Source organism: Pelecanus crispus, chromosome 1, assembly GCF_030463565.1.
Source record: "Pelecanus crispus isolate bPelCri1 chromosome 1, bPelCri1.pri, whole genome shotgun sequence".
Classification (NCBI taxonomy): domain Eukaryota; kingdom Metazoa; phylum Chordata; class Aves; order Pelecaniformes; family Pelecanidae; genus Pelecanus; species Pelecanus crispus.
In genome coordinates, this window is record NC_134643.1 from 93,622,097 (window position 1) to 93,640,354 (window position 18,258).

Here is an 18,258-nt window from a genome sequence, read left to right on the forward strand (position 1 = left end):
ATCAACTCTGTCCTTACAGATGGTGCAGAAAAGTCAAGAAAGAGGGTACGTGACTGCTACACGATGCAATCCAGCATCTTCCTTTTTCTAAGCATAATGTTTGTGAGCTTTGCTGTACCCGAATTACGTCCACATACTCTGTGCTCACATCCTTACCTCACTAAACAGAAGCAGTACTGTATATGCTAAATTAAATGACCCCTTTGCCCCCTTCAATAGCTATTTACCTGATACACAAGGTATTGTCTTAATGATGGATATACGAGAGCATAGTGTTACCGGCTAGCTGCTCTGCTTCTTGTGTCTTTGCTGGTAGCCTTAATGGATACAGATTCTGCTGGGCTACTTTGACACAACTGAAAAAGCCCCACTGAAACAAGGTGTGCTGACCTCGGTCTCTCAATGTATGTGTGAACATCTTTCTGGTTGCCAGCAGTTTAAAAGATGGCTGGGCTCTAACCACATTTACTTTTTTTTTTTTTAATAATCAGAATTGCACATCTGCTAAACTCTCCCAGCTAATCCCTTCATCATCACCTGATACAATGAATACAGCTAGAATAAGTAAGTACTACTGACCAGCTATGCACGGGAGGGATATAAGTTATAGATACCTTGGGTAGGAAACTGGCTTTCCTGGCTTTCAGAGTTGTGAATTTTCACTAACTTGGAGGACCTGAGATACCAACTGGACTAGTCTTACTACGTATAAACAAAATTTTTAGTCAATTAAGCTAAATGGATTTAAAGGAGAAGAAATGTGGTTTTAAGATGAAGTAAAACACAAGGTAATTTATAAGAGAGTGAATGAAAGTGCTGAAGTTGCACCACTACTTTCTCCCACAGTAAAAGACTCGGTTAACTCGTAGTTTTTTTCATGATTTATGCAGAGCGTGGTCAGTGCGAATGGAGAAAGCAAAGCCTGTGGAGAAATATAAATAGAAAGTGATGTGCTCCTGTTGATGGGCTAGGGAAGTCTGTGATGATTGTTGTTTCAGGTAGGCTGTACGTTATGCCCAGTGGAGTGGTGTAATACTGTAACTTGTCTTGGAGAGGATTGTGTCTAATTTTGTGATGGTGTGAACACCATTGTGTAGGTGGAGGAGTTGAATTAGGTTCCTGAAAACTTCAGGCACTTTGAGTTCCCCAAGCTGGATCTATTCACAGGATATCACCTGTTGGCTTTACTTCATGGTTTGCCAACATTTCCCATGTCTTCACAGGAATAGAGAAAGTACTTAAAGAAGGGGTAGAGTGGTAAACAGCATCAGCCTTAATGTTTCTCCTCAGTTAATCTTTACTGAACGAGAGCGCTACATTCAATTAACATTTTAGAGTATAAAGACTGGAGAACAGCATCCAAGTTCTGTTGTGGTAAAATACTGATTACTTCTGTTAACTTTACACATGCGTACACACAGGTGTGTGCACAGACCCCTTTCTGAAGTGTGCTTCAGTGCTTTGGGAGCTCTGTAGATGGCTGGCGTTCTGGTTCGTAAGGATTTTTGTTTGTTTGTTTTTGATGTCAGTAGTGGTAGGCTCGGTTTGCTTTAAGAACTGCTTGGTGTTGAAAGTTATATTAAAAACCACCCCCACTTCCTTACAGTACAAACAAACAAACAAAAAAATACCCTAAAGATATGAAGCCTGTTAAAAGAAGCTGATGAGCTTTCCAGGAGGAGCCAGGGAGAGGTGAAGCCACGAGGAGTCTGAGGGCCCATGGGAAGAGTTGCAATAACAGGTTGGTTGGTGAGAGAATGAGCAGAAGCATGAAACTAAATACAGAGCTCAGCCTTATCAAAAAACAGATTTTTATTTTTTCCTGTTGTCATCTACAGTATACTTCATGTTATTTGCTCTCTAAAATTCATTCCCTGGTAGATACATGTTTGACCATCATTGACTTAATCTCATCTTTTGTTTATTTTTTTTCATAATGTTATTTCTGCCTAAATACAGGCTACTGATGTCTTCAAGGTGAGGACGAGTTAGGTGCAATTTATTAGGCTGTTATGTATAACTCTATTTCATAACTTTATTTTTAACTGAATTTTATATATCTGAGTACATAGGGTGTCATTTTTGGCTGTTTTAAGCTGTACATTAATTCAATAGCAAGTAAGTTTTGTGATTTGCTACATTAATAGCACTCTAAATTTGTATTTAATAAAATGTCCTCACTGTAGCTTTTATTTTGCTTAGCATTTGTGCTTTATTTAGAACTGGGTATTGAATGCATATTCAGTTAGGAAGGACTGATGAAAGAGAGTTCAGCTGTACCTCCTTCCATTCAAAAAACAATCATATACTCTAATTTTCCTTCTTGCTTCCTTAAAGTAGTTGGGATTATAATTGTTTTTATATTTAAAGTAACTGAGGAAATGGAAACCTGTTCATCATAGACAGCGGGGGTTCACAAAGCACCTTGATAGGTAGCATACTTCATTTTTAATTTTAATGCTCACATGACCAGCTGCTCTACATCAAGGTGATGGACTTGTGCGTACATTGTAGTATGGCCCTGTCTTTGTCAAAGGCAAAACAAATGTCGTGTGCTAAGAATTCAGAAGAGTGCAGGAGTTAATTCCTTCCACAATTTTCTTCAGGCTCTCTTCTCCGAAACCATGCCAGAGATGACAGAGAATGAGACACCTACTAAGAAGCAACATCGGTGAGTTTCTGTGGGAAGATTACTATTTTGTAGTTCTGTAGTCTGCGATCATGTCACAGTTATCAAGTTTCTAGCTAAAAGTTTGGCGATAAGGGTATTGACAGGAAGTTCGGAGGGTTGACCAGGATTGATTGAAAAGTTTGGGAACTATGGCTGCAAAACTCCCTTTCTCTCCTCCCCTATCTGTGCTGAATTATTTGTCAAAGACATATCTAGACGGGCCACCTAGGCAATGGAGATTCTTTGATTGTTACACTGATTACTCCAATGTGTACAAAATGGTGTCACCACCTCGGTTAGAGTGCAGCCTGTATTATTGCAGAGACTCCTGGTAGATATTGGGGGACACTATACACATTTTAACAGAGTAGTTTAGATCTTTTCCTCAACTCCCAATGGAATCTGGATCTTATATCTCAAATTTCTGCTGGAACTCAAAATACATCTTGAGGTTGTATAGCAATACTATTACCAAAATTTGTAATAAAGTGACTCGGAGCTCATTACAACTTTTCCAGGTTTTTGTTCCTTTGCAGTAGCCTGTTGATCTAATACCTGATTGGTAGGGGAATCCTTCAGTCCCTAGTTAAATACAGCGTTCATCATATGCTAGGTGGCCATGTAGGATATGATTTATGGTAAGAAAAACTCAGAGAGAGCATTGATTTGTCCTACAGAAATTTTGTCATTGTTTGTGGATTTTGTGACTGTTTCTTACCCCAGTAATAGAGTAGTTTGGATTCAGTATTGGTAATGGGAATCAAAGAGCAGCTGGGTCTCTCCAGCCCTTATATTCCTGTGCATATCTAGGATATATGATCAGTTCTGACTGGCAGATGATTGTTTTGGATATAAGTTGGAGAACTGTAGTTTAGTGTAAAATAAGAAAACATTTTAAATGATAGTTTACATGCATTCCTGTTCTGGTGACACAAGTTTTCAATGAACAGAAGATTCATCACTTCTTGAATAGTTGTAGGACAGATGTGCAGGCTTCAGTTGACATGTATTTGATTTGAAGATGTTCATCTTTAGGCATTATTTCTTAGCAAATGTCTCCAGGTCTCACCATCTGCAGTAACATTACTGTCTTGTAATCATTGTCGAAGTTACTGTAGAGGCACACTACCTTTGGTGAGTTACCAGGAATAAAAGTCTATCAACTCAAAAGCATAAAGCATACATGCCCCATCGTAATCACACGTCATCTACATATGTCTTGCATTCTCACTTCAGATTCCTTGTTACATCTGGACTGTGCTGTAAGAGTGGAAAAGGAGAGCAGAAGATGCTGCTCTGCTTTTTGCATACTCTAGCCAAACAACTAGACTGAGAGTGTGCTGCTGGACAGAAATCTTTTGAAAGATCTTTTTTTTCTGGAATATTTATTTTTCTAGAAAACATGTGCTTTGCTTTACTATACTTCCTGAAAGTATTTGGCTTACTGCATGTATACAATACATCTACAGATTTATATACGTAGAGTACACATTTGGGATTTAGTGACTTCCAGTGAAGCAATTTGAGGCATTGCACAATGATTCTGACCTGGTTGCCATTAGTCCAGAAATTTCAGGCGCACATCTGAAAACAAAGACAACCCTCACATGCCCAAATTATACCTAGACAGAATTTTGAGGCAGTGAAGAACAACAGCTGCAGAGGAATGGTAATTCTGGCTTCTCACACAAAGGATGCATGTTTATACCAGAAGGTACGATATTTGAAGGTAACATGTCTGGAAAAATCAATTTGCGTGGTAACATTTTCTCCTGTTTCTTTGATCCAGTGAACATAAAAGCAACATTTCAAACAAATAATTAGCTATGCTGTTGCTCAGAAATTAGTGGTTTGGTTTTTTTTTTTTTAATATTTGGCCTTATTGAACACTGGATAGTGTTCAATAGTTGTTGCTACTGGATAGTTGTTGCTGAACAGAAACATAAAAATCCAGATCTGCCCTATAAATATATGTAATAATAATAATCAAATGGGGTATTACGCTATGCCTTGTTGTGCTGAAATTTATTGAAGTATGAACAAATGAATTTTTGTTAGAAACTATTTAACACTGATGTCTAAAATCAGTCCTTGTGAATGTGACTTCTATTATGTTCTTGTTCACAGAGCAGAAAACAGTATTTAGTATTTTTAGCTGTAATGGAAATAATAAAAGAAATGTTTGTATGCAGATTTTTTCCCCTTCTGTTTCACATAAATGTTTTCCCTTTATGTTTCACAGAAAGAAAAACCGGGAGACACATAATGCAGGTAGGAACGTTATGCTTTGTTGTTTGGTCTGGAAATAAGTGCAGATGCTTTGAACTAGTAAAACATACTTTGCATGGAGAAGGTTCCTCCGTAGGAGTTAATTACACCAAAAAACCCCCACCCTACCAAATACCTTTCTGTCTCCTTGCATAGAATATCTGTGCAGAAGGACTTCTTGATTGGTCTCTAGTTGGCTTTTTTCCACAGTACAAGGTTACAGTAGCATGCCCAAGTATGAAAGTAGGACCATGCCCCTGGCTTTCCAATGCTGGTAAACTAAGAAGTAAACAATTTCAGTTGTGTCCAATTCTAAAGGAAAATAAATGCACAGGTATTCACACACAAATAATACCCACCTCTCTTAAAATAAAGAGGTAAACACTTAAGCAAATTAGAGATGGATATCTGACCTGAGAGCTTCAGATTTTCCCTGGATTAGAAATATTCCTGTAGCCTGTCCCTGAGGTTGCCAACACCTGGATGTTGGCATTCCAGAAATTCTGTGTGAATGCCATCTGTATGTTGCAGGAGTTGCATCCCTCAGGCAGTGTGCCGCCTTTTCTTCCTGTCAGCGTCTAGCTCCAGTGGCAACTTCTGCAGGTAGCAGCAGAAAGATGGACTGGGAAAGGGTCTGACAGGTTTTGGCCTGGTTTATCCTAAGAAATTGATTCCAGCTCTTCTTTTATTAAACGGCATTACTATGTGGTCTTCACAAACGCAACTGGAAAAACCACTGAGTAGTTTCCATGTGAAGGCTGTGCAATATCATGCTTGTAAGGCTGTGCCCAGGGTGTGGCCAATTTCTTAAGTATTAAGAAGTATCAGGAAATAGTCTTATCAAGTTTACTTTTAAGATTGCCAACCTCGTTCTAATTCTCAGTTCCTGTTTTACTTGCTGATAGCTTTCCAAAGTCTTCATCTACTGGGCTGAACTCTGCAAGATGTGGGGACCAGCTCCCTCCAACCCCGTAGCTTGCTTAGTCATTAATATCTGGACAAGCTGAGTAGAGCGTGGAAAATATTATCAAAACAAAGGAATAGCACTTCACAACCACTGTGATATCTGTATGTATTAGTAAGGTATATAAAATTAAGTCCCAAGGATCATGTGTTTTAATGTTTATACAGCTGCTCTGATTTATATGGTAAATTTCTTGCAGAATAGGCTTTGTCTTGCTGTGTTTAGTGTATTTAGGCCTGTCTCTGTCAACACCACCAGTGTGTCCTGAAATACAAAAAATAATTTAGTAGTTTGCAAAACGTAGATTGAAGCCACAGACTACTGAAATAAAACTGTTTAAATTAAATCAGTATATCCGTTGTAAAGGAGCACAGTAAAATATACTCACCTGCGGATCACTGTGTTTCTGTGTGCTGCCAAAAGCAGCCCAGCTGTGCAAACCACAAGGTGTCCCTCAGCACAATGAACGAAAGATACATTGATTTGAATCTTGACAAAGCCGTGACAGAACTTTTTTTCAGGCTCTTTGGGAAAAAGACATCTAATAGTTTTAGTTTGCATGGAACATCAAAACATTTCAGTCAAAAAAATAGCTACATGAGAGTGAACTGTGTTTGAAAGAAGCTGGCTATGGTGGGTGGAAAACAGAGATTAATACTGTCTGAAAAAAACATGCCCAAAGGTATTTACACTGCTAGACTTGCGGTGTAGACCCTTTGTGCCAGTGTTTAGGCTTCGTGAAGAGGTAAATGATGTCACTAGAGGACTATAAATGAAGCATTTTTTGATCTTCTACAAAATAGGTAATTCACTGGAAATACTGTTCATTCAATTTTTTCTTTACTCCCAGTCATAGTAAGACATTGCAGAACAGTTATACCTTTGAACATAAACAAGAGTAACTGATAGTCCATGTAACCTAGAGGTTCAGCTATATTCAGTGTTGGCTGCTCCATCAATATAAATTTAAAATTGAGATTGAAACCTGGTAAAATCTAAATTATTTCCCTTTTCATGCTAAACTTGACATTTGTATTTAAGAGACACGGATTTCCTTCCCAAATCTGAAACTGATTCTTTCCATAATCTTGGTTCATTTGCTTTCTGTATGCCTAAATTTAATCAATCTCCCTTGTGAAAAGTGTCATAAAATTCAGCTAGAAAGCATTATCAAAACCTGAATTTTGAGTTGCAGTAACTCCTCTTTTCCACAAAGGGGTCCAGAACATCCCCACCTTCTAAATATATTGCTGCTTATGTTACAGCTCTCAATTCTGCTATTAATTCAATAACTGAGGTTTACTTTAGAGGATTTTTTTTCCTCTCTCAAGTTACTAAGGGTTCCAGTATGTCATAAAATAATGTATTTATGAGCCTTTACATTGGTACGAGTTGTGCTGACCTGCCCAGCCAGATGACACCGCATATTATTTCTGCTTAGTGGAGAGGCATCGAAAGAAGAAGATTAATGCTGGGATAAACAGAATTGGAGAACTCATTCCCTGCTCTCCAGCACTTAAGCAGGTGAGTGTCCGTTCAGAGGTGCATACAAGTTTCCTGTAAAATGTCTGTGTGTTTCCTTGTCTGCAGAAGTATAAATACTTATTTTGCTATTTGTCTTAGGAAGAAAGCAAAACTGTCTGAATTAATATGCTTGAAAATCTAAGTAGCTATCAGTATTTAAAAAATTATTTGTAATAGAATTCCTTTTTGGAAGTGCAGGGCCACATGAATGTAATTATGCAGATTTTGAGCTTTTTATCTGAAGGTGTTGCATATGACTGCTGAAGGAATGAAATGGTACGAGTTGGACACATGCCTGATTTTCTCCTCAATTCATAATTGCAGTATTTTTGAGGAGGTGTAAGCTAGACTAATTTGCCCATAGCGATTTGGTCAGCTTGCTGATGTCCACCTGTGCGTTTGATTCACAGCTTCCCAAAGCTCTCCTTCAGGATACCTGAACATTGGTAACAACAGAAGGTTGTTGGTAACAACAGAATCCTATCTGGGCTGCTGCCTGCCCTGTTGGGTTGAGCGGAGGGATAGCTGTTCACCCTTTCCTCTGTAGGAGGGTTGGCAGGCTAGACAGAAGTGGGTTGGATCAGGCCAGTGGGTTGCTGGTTACATTGTGTACCTCCTGTTTGTCAAGTCTTTTTCTACTGATGCTGTTTAAGGTAGTCTGTATGATGATCGAGTGGTGAAAGCTATGGGTTAAGCAAGATTATTTTTTGCATCATTCTCCAATCCCTTCTCTGCTTTTTGCTGGTGATCACTTAATGTCCTAAGACATAAATAGAATTGCATGCATGCTTATTTTTGTCGTCTTTCGTAAAATGGGATGAAAGCAATTCAGAAAGTGAAATAATAATAGTAAGTTAAGATAGTGTCCTTGTGAAAGATGAAGCAAGACAAATGGTTTGAGGTTGATGCACAGAAGCATCATTTTCAAGACAGAGCCATCTGCAGCAGAGGCTGTTCCTACAGAACAGTGGAAGAAGAAATTAAGAAATGAACGAGGGGTTTTGCAGACAGAATAAACATATTTTCATAAAAAGGAAGATGGTAGAAGAGTTATGGCAGACTTCCTCTTTACATATTCTCCAGCATCTTATTTTTAAAATTATGCATCCTCCTCCCTGGATAATTGTTCCACATTTGTTTCTTTCCTAACAAAATATTTACAAGGCAGTATCCTGGAAGTTTCATATGATGTATATGTTTACTTGTGAACAAGAATATTAGGCTGCTCAGCAAGCAATGATACTTCCTGTTTGTTTCTGCGGCCCTAGTAACTAGCTTTGGGCATCGGAAAATGTCAGCTCCAGCACTGAAAATGTTATTCTGTAAAAACCCGTGGCATTTTAGTGTCAATATCACTCATGAAACCTGTAGTTCATCTAAAAAAAAAAAAAACAACCAAAACCACAACAAAACCAACCAACCAAAAAAAACCCCAACAATATTCAGAGAATCATTCAGGTTAGCACATTTTGAAAATGAAGACTCTTGGAGCAAGTGCAATCTCATCATTAATGGATCTACCAATGATAGACCTTTCTCCTAATTTTATACCTATGTTTTCTTTTAAAGAGCAAGAACATGATCCTGGATCAGGCCTTTAAGTATATAACAGAAATGAAAAGACAAAATGATGAACTTCTATTAAATGGAGGGAACAATGAACAGGGTGAGTACAGATGCTGCTGGAGGCTCTAGAATTTCTGTCTTGGGAATCCCAAGACATTATGCACATACAGGAAAAATACAGTTGCTTAGAATATCATGAAGGAAGAAGCCAAGAGAATGCCCAAGTGTGTGTTCTTGCATATAGCTATGAGATAATGAATCAGTCACGTTGTGATGTAATTATACAGCTTATAGGTGATGCGACGTCGCCCAGTAGGTTCCATCCTGATTTATTCTACTGTAGTGACCAGGACAATTTCTGACAAAATTCAGAGTTAGATTTTTTTCTTTGAAAACATGGAGTTTCCTTCATGCGTAGAGCTATTTTTTTTTTTCCTTTGAAATGCTGTAAAAGTGATAACAGCCTATTTTACAATGATATAATGCATCATATAAAATCTTCTTGAAGAGATGTGTAAAAATACAGCAATGGAGGTATGACAGAAATAATGTCAGAGCTAATGTTTGGTTTGTGATTTTTATTTCTCCCCATAGAATGGAATTCCAAATACTTTGTTTTTATCTTGTCAATGTAATTGGTTTGAAAAACCTAGGTGATTTTCCTACTTAGGTGAGCCGTCTCCAAGTGCATTGCCAGTTTTTGTGGCTTTACTTAAGTGCTTTGTATTTAATTTTGCATATCATTTTCAGATGTAATGAAACTTAATTGTCCTGGAAAGCCATGAGATTATAAATTAAATAAAAACAGTTTTAGTGTTTGCAGAGAAGCAGGGAAAAGAAAAAGATAAATTAATGTGCTCGTATTTCCTTCAGTAATTAAACAATTTGATTAGTGTTCAGTTTCATCTGAGCTCGTCCTGATATTTATTCTAACTAAATAATTTGACATATCCTGCTATTGGTAATGGAATAGTCTGTGAGGTTCATTCACTTCCCTGCTCAGTAGAGAGGCTTATCAGGATAAGAGTCTTCAGTTATGTTATGTCAAATATTTGAAGAGAGCATACATTATTAACAATTTATTTCAATACTACATAGTATTTACTCTCCAAGTCTTGTGGTAACATTACCTAATATTTGTGCTGGTGCTGATGTAATGGAGTGCTCTCACTGTTTTGTAGCTGAAGAGATAAAAAAACTCCGGAAACAGTTGGATGAACTGCAAAAGGAAAATGGGAGATACATCGAACTACTGAAAGCAAATGATATTTGCCTGTATGATGACCCTACAATCCACTGGAAGGGAAATCTCAAAAATGCAAAGGTCTCTGTTGTTATTCCCGGTGATCAGGTTCAAAAGAACATCATTGTCTATTCAAATGGGAGTCAACCCAATGGAAATAACCAGGGAGCATCTGTCCAGGGAATAACGTTTAATGTTGGTCATAATTTACAGAAGCAAACAGCCAATGTTGTGCCAGTCCAGAGAACTTGCAACCTAGTGACTCCTGTGACGATTTCTGGTATTTACCCCACAGAAAACAAGCCATGGTCACAAACTACAGTTTCTCCACTGGCATCTGCTCAGACAGCTCCAGCAGGGAACGTTCTTGAGCTTTCCACTCCAGAGAATGTGCGAGGTGTGCTTGCTGCTGCTACTGCCAGCTCACAGAGTGCATCTCGATCCGGAACAGAACAGGAACTGCAGTGTTCTTCAAGTAATGCACCACAGAATGATCAAAATCTCCCCAAAAGTAAAAATTGTGATGAGGGCACTAAATTAACAAAGAAAACACTCCTGCAGGGAATCAGCCTTCCTTCCAGTGCCTCCATGGAAGCCTCCCAAGTTCAACAGGTGAACACAACTTGCTCAAATACACACAAGTCTAGGAGTGACCTTCAGGAAAGCTGTGTCATTTCAACCACGGACACAGCTTGCATGCCATCTGTGAGACTGTCTACTGCAGATAGTTTTTCCTCTGTAAATGTCCTCAAAATTACAGACTTGGTAAGCAGTGCTGGAATGCCTGTGACTTCTGCAGCAGAAGGAGTTAAGGCTGCAACGGCAATAAGCACTCTGCCTGCCAGTCCACTAGAGAACTGCTGGTCTTTTTCAGGCTCTTCAGGTGTTGGCACTTCAGACTTGAAAAACATGAGTAGCCTTACACGGATGCCTTCAGCTGGAAACACACAGACCACATGGACAACTTTGCAGCTAGCGGGAAATACTGTTCAGCCTCTAAGCCAAACACCATCTGGTATAATGACTGCACTGTTAAACGAGCCAGTTAATGGTGCTGGTACTGTATCTTCTGCTCACAGCAGGCCTTTGACTACAAGTATCAGTTTGAATACTTCTCAGCCTGGAGATGGCCAGGCAGCTGAACAGATTGTAGTTACCTTGCCCTCGTGCCCACCCTTACCTATGCAGCCATTAATCAGCCAGCCACAGGTTAAAACTCAGGCTGCAGGAAATATCCTTCCATTAAATTCAGCTATGCAGGTGATTCAGATGGCTCAGCCGGTTGCGTCAGCTGTTACAGGAGCACCAGCTAACCAGAATGTCATCATTCTCCAGCCTCCAAACCCCGCTCCGTGCCCTCCGATTGTGAGAGCAGAAGTTCCCAGCCAAAATGTCAGTCAGCAAATTGTAATTATACAAGCTGCTAATCAGAATCCTCTTCCCCTCCTCTCTGCTCAGCCTTCTGCCTCTGTAAGAGTTCCCGTGAACGGGCCGACTGCAATTGCGAACTCTAGCAGCTCCATACAAAATTCCCCTCTTCCACAGACTTTTGGAGGGAAACACCTTGTCCACATATTGCCAAGACCATCTTCTTTGCCATCTTCTAGCTCTACACAAACGTTTTCAGTTACAATGTCAAATCAACAGCATCCTCAAACTATCTCATTAAACGGGCAGCTTTTTGCATTGCAACCTGTGATGTCTTCATCTGGAGCTTCAAATCAAGCCCCTATGCAAATTATTCAACCCACCACCAGTGAAGATCCAAATACCAATGTTGCCCTCAATACATTTGGTGCTTTAGCTAACCTCAATCAAAGCATATCACAAATGGCTGGACAGAGCTGCTTACACTTGTCTCTCAGCCACCCTACCAATCCCACAACTGTCAATAACCAGATTGCCACAGTTAACTGTGTGTCATTACCAACTTCTGTGGCATCTTCAGTACCTGCAGAGGTTTCAGTATTAACTAGTGTGTCTAATTCAGTAAATGCTTCCCCCAAAAAAGCGGCTGCTGGCTTGCCGTCCAATGCAAAACCAAAAAGGACAAACAAAAAGCCCAGTACAAAGAAACACCAAGCAGTCAACAGTAAAGGGTCCTGTCCAGCAGTTCCTTGCAAAGATGCAGGGAAGGTAGACTGTGCTCCCGTGGAAACAGTAGCAAAGCATTCAAACGGTGAAGGGCTGCTTGAAAACGGTCCAGCAGTATCGCAAGCTTCAACGACGTCGCAGGCGAGCGGTGTGGCAGCATCGAGTGGCATCAGCATTTCTGACTGTCATTCCAAAGAGACTGCGAACTCTGAACAGGCAGTGAAAACCTGCTCTGTCCCCGAGCCAAGCTTGGCAGAGGCGCCTGCTTCCCCACCGCTGACGTCCGTGGTGTCAGAGCAGCTGGCCCTCCCCCCGCCGACTGCCAAAGATGCTGCTCCTCACCAGCAGGCTTGTGGGTCTCAGAACCATCCACCAACTGGCTCTGTTTTGTCAGAGTCTCCCAAACCCTGTGAACCCCCCAGCACCTTAACGTCTTCTCGTACCGAAGCACATGCGACACATTCTCAGGTTGCTGGGACGTCAGCAGCACAGAGCAGCACAGCAGGTCATACTTCCAAGGCAGGAACGATTTCGGAGTCCTGCAATGTTGCACAGGATTCCTCAGTGGTAATGCAAGATGCGGACTTGTTAGAAGGACAGGGTCTAACCAAAATGCTCTCTGATCTCACGAAAGAAAGAACAGCTGTGGAAAAAATCTCTGCATTTACCGTTCAGGGGGAGCATTCTAATTTTCCCATGGAAAACTCTAAATCAGCAGAATCAAATGTTGATTTGCCCGAGAAGCAGGAACTCTTGCTAATGAACACAGAAGGTGATACTCTCTCCCAGCATCACTCCTGCATTTCTGATCAGGAAGTTGTCAGTGCTTCCCTTATCACTAGCAGGCAGGCAGACTCCCCGATGTCAACTAGCTCTGGCAGCAGTCGCGGCTTCTCAGTTGCATCTATGTTGCCAGATACCACCAGAGAAGATGTTACTAGCAGCACCTCAACCATTACATGTAACAGCTGCACATTTTCAGAACAGACTGACATTGTAGCTCTGGCAGCAAGAGCTATTTTTGACCAGGAAAACCTTGAGAAAGGTGGAGGAGGGATACAGGTTAACATGAGGGATGCCATCTCTAAGTCAACTGAGGTTGCACCTTTGGAGAGAGAGCAACAGCCTTTTAAACCTCAACCAGTGAAAGAAAACAATGCAGGGCCGTTGGAAGCGGCACCAAACAAATTCAGTGCTCAAGATACAGTACAGACAAATGTCGATAGACAGGTTGAAAAGCCAAGCTGCTCTGTAGGAGGTGTCGAAACATCAAACACTCCTTTGCAGATTTCTGCTTCCCAGTCACCAAGTGTAACCAGTTTAAGCGTGAATAATCTAATACACCAGAGTCGCATTGTCCATCCCCTTGTGAGTTGCTCGAGTTTATCCCAGTCTTCAGAGCCGGCAAGTGTTCCTGCAACTGTGAGCCTCTCCCTTCCATCTAGCACATACGTCAATCAGTCTCCAGGACCCGCTATGATGAGTGAATATGCTCAGGAACAACTGAATGCTATTAGGGCAAGCACCATGCAGGCGCCCCAGCTGCAGGAATCACACTTAAAGCAGCAAAATCATGAAGGTCGCAAGGACTCTGCCAAGCGGGCTGTTCAAGATGACCTTCTGCTTTCTACGGCAAAGAGGCAAAAGCAGTGCCAGACGACACCCATAAGGCTTGAAGGGATGGCGTTGATGAACCGAACACCAGAGAGTATTGCTGATCAAACACAGATGCTAGTCAGTCAGATTCCTCCTAATTCATCCAATTCGGTGGCATCAGTGAGCAATCAAGGGCACGCAGATGGCCTTAATAGGTTATTCCCATCAAACAGCAACTTTGTAACACCAGCTTTGAGACAAACTGAAGTTCAGTGTGGTTCTCAGCCATCAATTTCAGAGCAGCAAGGCCAGGCAGGGCAGCACTTGCAGCCAATTCAACACGTTCCTGCTCAAGGCATATCTCACCTTCACACTAATCATCCATACTTAAAGCAACAGCAGGCTGGTCAGTTAAGAGAAAGGCACCACTTGTATCAGCTGCAGCACCATGTCACTCACGGGGAAAACTCAGTCCACTCTCAACCCCACAGTGTCCACCAACAGCGAACGATACAGCAGGAGGTGCAGATGCAAAAGAAACGAAATCTCATCCAGGGAACGCAAGCCACACAGCTTTCTCTACAGCAAAAACACCACGGAAGTGATCAAACACGGCAAAAAGGTGGTCAGCCTCATCCTCACCACCAGCAAATGCAGCAGCAGATGCAGCAGCACTTTGGAGCTTCCCAGCCTGAAAAGAACTGTGAAAATCCTGCAACAAGCAGAAACCATCATAACCACCCTCAGAGCCATATAAATCAGGATATTATGCATCAACAGCAACAAGATGTTAGCAGCAGACAGCAAGGTTCAGCTTCTGAACATGTGTCAGGGCACAATCAGATACAGAGACTTCTGACCTCGAGGGGCTTAGAGCAGCAAATGGTGTCCCAGGCAAGTATCGTAACCAGACCATCAGATATGGCATGCACCCCTCACAGGCAGGAAAGAAATAGAGTTTCCAGCTACTCTGCTGAGGCACTCATTGGGAAGACGCCCTCTAATTCGGAACAGAGAATAGGAATATCTCTTCAAGGCCCTAGGGTTTCTGACCAGCTTGAAATGAGAAGCTATCTTGACGTTTCTAGAAATAAGGGGTTGGTCATTCATAATATGCAGGGCCGCTTATCTGTTGACCATACAGTTGGCTCAGATGTGCAGCGGCTTTCTGATTGTCAAACATTTAAGCCAGCTGGACCCAATCAACAACCGACGGGCAATTTCGATGTACAGGCTTCAAGAAACAGCGAAATTGGTAATTCTGTGTCATCCCTCAGGGGCATGCAGTCACAAGCTTTTCGAATCGGTCAAAATACTGGGCCGTCCATAGAAAGACAGAAGAGATTGCCCTACCAGCCAGTACAGGGTATTCCAACAGGAAATACCCTGCCATCAAGGGAAAATGAAAACACATGCCACCAAAGTTTTATGCAGAGTTTACTTGCCCCTCACCTTGGAGATCAAGTGAGTGGAAGCCAAAGATCAATCCCAGAACATCAAAGGAACACGCAGTGTGGCGCCTCCTCCACAATAGAGTACAACTGTCCCCCAGCACGGGAGAGCGTCCACATCCGAAGAGATGGTGATGGCCAGAATAGGGAGAGCTGTGACATGTCTATTGGTGCAATTAACACAAGGAACAGTTCTTTGAATATTCCTTTTTCGAGTTCTTCTTCCTCGGGAGATATTCAGGGTCGCAATACAAGCCCAAACATCTCTGTGCAGAAGTCCAATCCCATGAGGATGACAGACAGTCATGGAACTAAGAGCCACATGAATACGCCTGTTTCTAGCAACATGCACGGAGTTGTGAGGCCAACTCACCCTCACCCTGCAGTTTCTCATGGAAATGGCGAGCAAGGGCAACCTTCCGTTCGTCAGCCAAATTCTTCAGTCACTCAGCGGTCGAGGCATCCTCTGCAAGATAATGGAGGTTCTAAAATACGCCAGCCTGAAAGGAATCGATCTGGAAATCAAAGACATGGAAACGTCTTTGACCCTAGTCTTCCCCATCTTCCTCTGTCCACCAGCGGCAGTATGATCCTCGGGCGCCAGCAGTCTGCGATAGAAAAACGAGGAAGCATTGTCCGATTTATGTCTGATGGCCCTCAAGTTTCTAACGATAACACGGCCCCTGACCAGCATACTCTCTCTCAGAATTTTGGATTCCCTTTTATTCCAGAGGGTGGCATGAATCCACCGATAAATGCCAATACCTCTTTCATCCCACCAGTCACTCAGCCTAGTGCCACTCGAACACCAGCTCTAATCCCAGTTGATCCTCAGAATACCCTGCCATCCTTCTATCCTCCTTACTCTCCTGCCCATCCTACCCTTTCCAACGACATTTCTATCCCTTACTTTCCCAATCAAATGTTTCCTAACCCAAGCACGGAGAAGCCGAGCAGTGGAAGTTTAAACAATCGATTTGGATCCATTTTGTCTCCTCCTAGGCCTGTTGGTTTTGCTCAGCCAAGTTTTCCTTTGCTTCCGGATATGCCACCAATGCACATGACCAACACGTCGCACTTATCCAATTTTAACTTGACGTCTTTGTTTCCAGAAATAGCCACAGCTCTTCCTCCAGATGGTTCAGCAATGTCGCCTTTGCTTTCCATCACAAACACATCTGCTTCAGATTCTTCCAAGCAGTCCTCAAACCGACCTGCCCACAATATAAGCCATATTCTAGGTCATGACTGCAGCTCAGCTGTATGAAAACTGATAGACTGACTTCTAGTCTGATGTGTTGTTTATATATTTCAGAAGAAGAAAGTGGATCTTACTGGCATCCCTGGAGAGACCATTCATAGCATCACTGTTTATTTGCCTAAATGTATGTATATGGGTACTTTTCGTATTTATATACACACTGTATTTCCATCCACCTTACTAACTTTAAAGCACCAGTGCCTATAGCAATGCTTACTTACTAGTAAACAGTAAGGATGCAACATTGAGAGCTGTGCAAATATTGGTTGTTGATTTTCCAACAATCAAGTTTGATGTCCGATTGTTCCAGGGTAAGGGCCGCCCTCAGTAATGTGTGGATGTAAAGAAAGGAGTGAGAGCATCCGTATGGGAGACAGGAAACAAATGCTACAGGTTTTGCTTTGTTTCTGATGCATTTACCTGAAACTACAGATGAACTTGAAGTGGCTTGGGTTTCTCTTTTTCTTTTGTAAAATACCTTCAAGGAGCCTCAACACAAGTCAAGTCTGTGTTAACCCAGTATTAACTGGTAAACACATTTGTTGTGCAGCTGTTTGAAGCTCGTCACATGCACTTGACCTAAGGCTGACTTTACCTGGCAAAAATTACTATGTGTTTCCATGGTCCGCAATTAAAAATACTGGTTTAGAAAATTCAGATTTCTTTAACCCATGACTTTCTGTTTCTAAGAAAAATTTTGTTTGGATCTGTTTTAACAATGGCTTTGGTTACAGCTGAATTTGGTCAACGTTTTAATGTAGCTTACAACTCCTTTTGGTGTAGTCAGTGGAGACAACAGTCGTATTTCTTGCCATTTCATTGTTCGTATGCTGCAAGTTACCTCAGGGTGGGTTTTGTACCTTGTTTAGCACCTTCTTAATGTCTTCCCCCCCCAGCCCCTTTTCTTTGGCCCATGCTCAAACACCAGCTTTCTGGTTTCTGTGAGTGACAGCCCTTTGTTGTACCAGGCAGCACATGGGAGGAGGACTGAGCCTGTGGCATCCTGCAAAATGAGCGGGGATCCCAGTGGGCACAGTTTTTATTTAACGTTGCTGACAGGATTGGGCCCGAGTAAATATCAGTACTTTGCACTTGAATGCACCTTTTGTCTAAGCCCATATGATTGTGGCTGAAGGAGGAACATGAATGTGTCAAGACCGAAACGCTGCATACCAGGAAGATGTTGTGATTTGAGCACCACGAGGAAGGGGGATGTGTTTGTATGGGCGTGAGAGACGGGAGTGAATGTGCGTGCACTGGCTGAGTCTCCAGTACTTTCACAAATTCTGGTCCCGTTTCTTTTAAAGGAAAGGGAAGAACTAGGTAAGTTTTATTTATTTAATGGCTCTGCAGTGTGATTTTTCTTAAAACAAGGCAGAAATATTTGTCTTTTATTTTTATGTGCTTGGAAATACCATTCTGGTTTTGATTCTTCAAATAACAGAGTAACGTCAGGTTTCCTTGTATGCAATCCCCCCCACTACCAGCCAGGGAGTGGCAAAAACTGCTCTGGGGCCTCTTCTCTGGGCTGGGCAAGGTTGAAGCACTTGTGAAGTGCTTCATTGTCTTGCTGCTCCTGGGACCTGTCACAGGTTCTTTCCCAGTGCCTCTCCTAGTAGG

At 41.7% G+C, this 18,258-nt stretch overlaps 1 protein-coding gene across 3 annotated transcripts in view; it reads left to right on the forward strand.

Annotated features, from left to right (window-relative positions):
* USF3 (upstream transcription factor family member 3) overlaps positions 1–18,258 on the forward strand; it is a 36,408-nt gene that overhangs the window by 12,357 nt on the left and 5,793 nt on the right. For 2 of the 3 annotated variants that reach the window (XR_012830958.1, XR_012830959.1), the window contains exons 2-7: positions 1,607–1,741; positions 2,607–2,671; positions 4,914–4,942; positions 7,345–7,427; positions 8,997–9,093; positions 10,175–16,762. Coding sequence is in view for 1 of the 3 variants with exons in the window: in XM_075708230.1 (XP_075564345.1) it covers positions 2,625–2,671; positions 4,914–4,942; positions 7,345–7,427; positions 8,997–9,093; positions 10,175–16,644 (6,726 nt within the window). In the remaining 2 variants the exon portion in view is untranslated. Of the gene's footprint in view, positions 1–1,606; positions 1,742–2,606; positions 2,672–4,913; positions 4,943–7,344; positions 7,428–8,996; positions 9,094–10,174; positions 17,188–18,258 lie in introns of those variants that run through there. The other variant, XM_075708230.1, reaches the window with a different exon arrangement.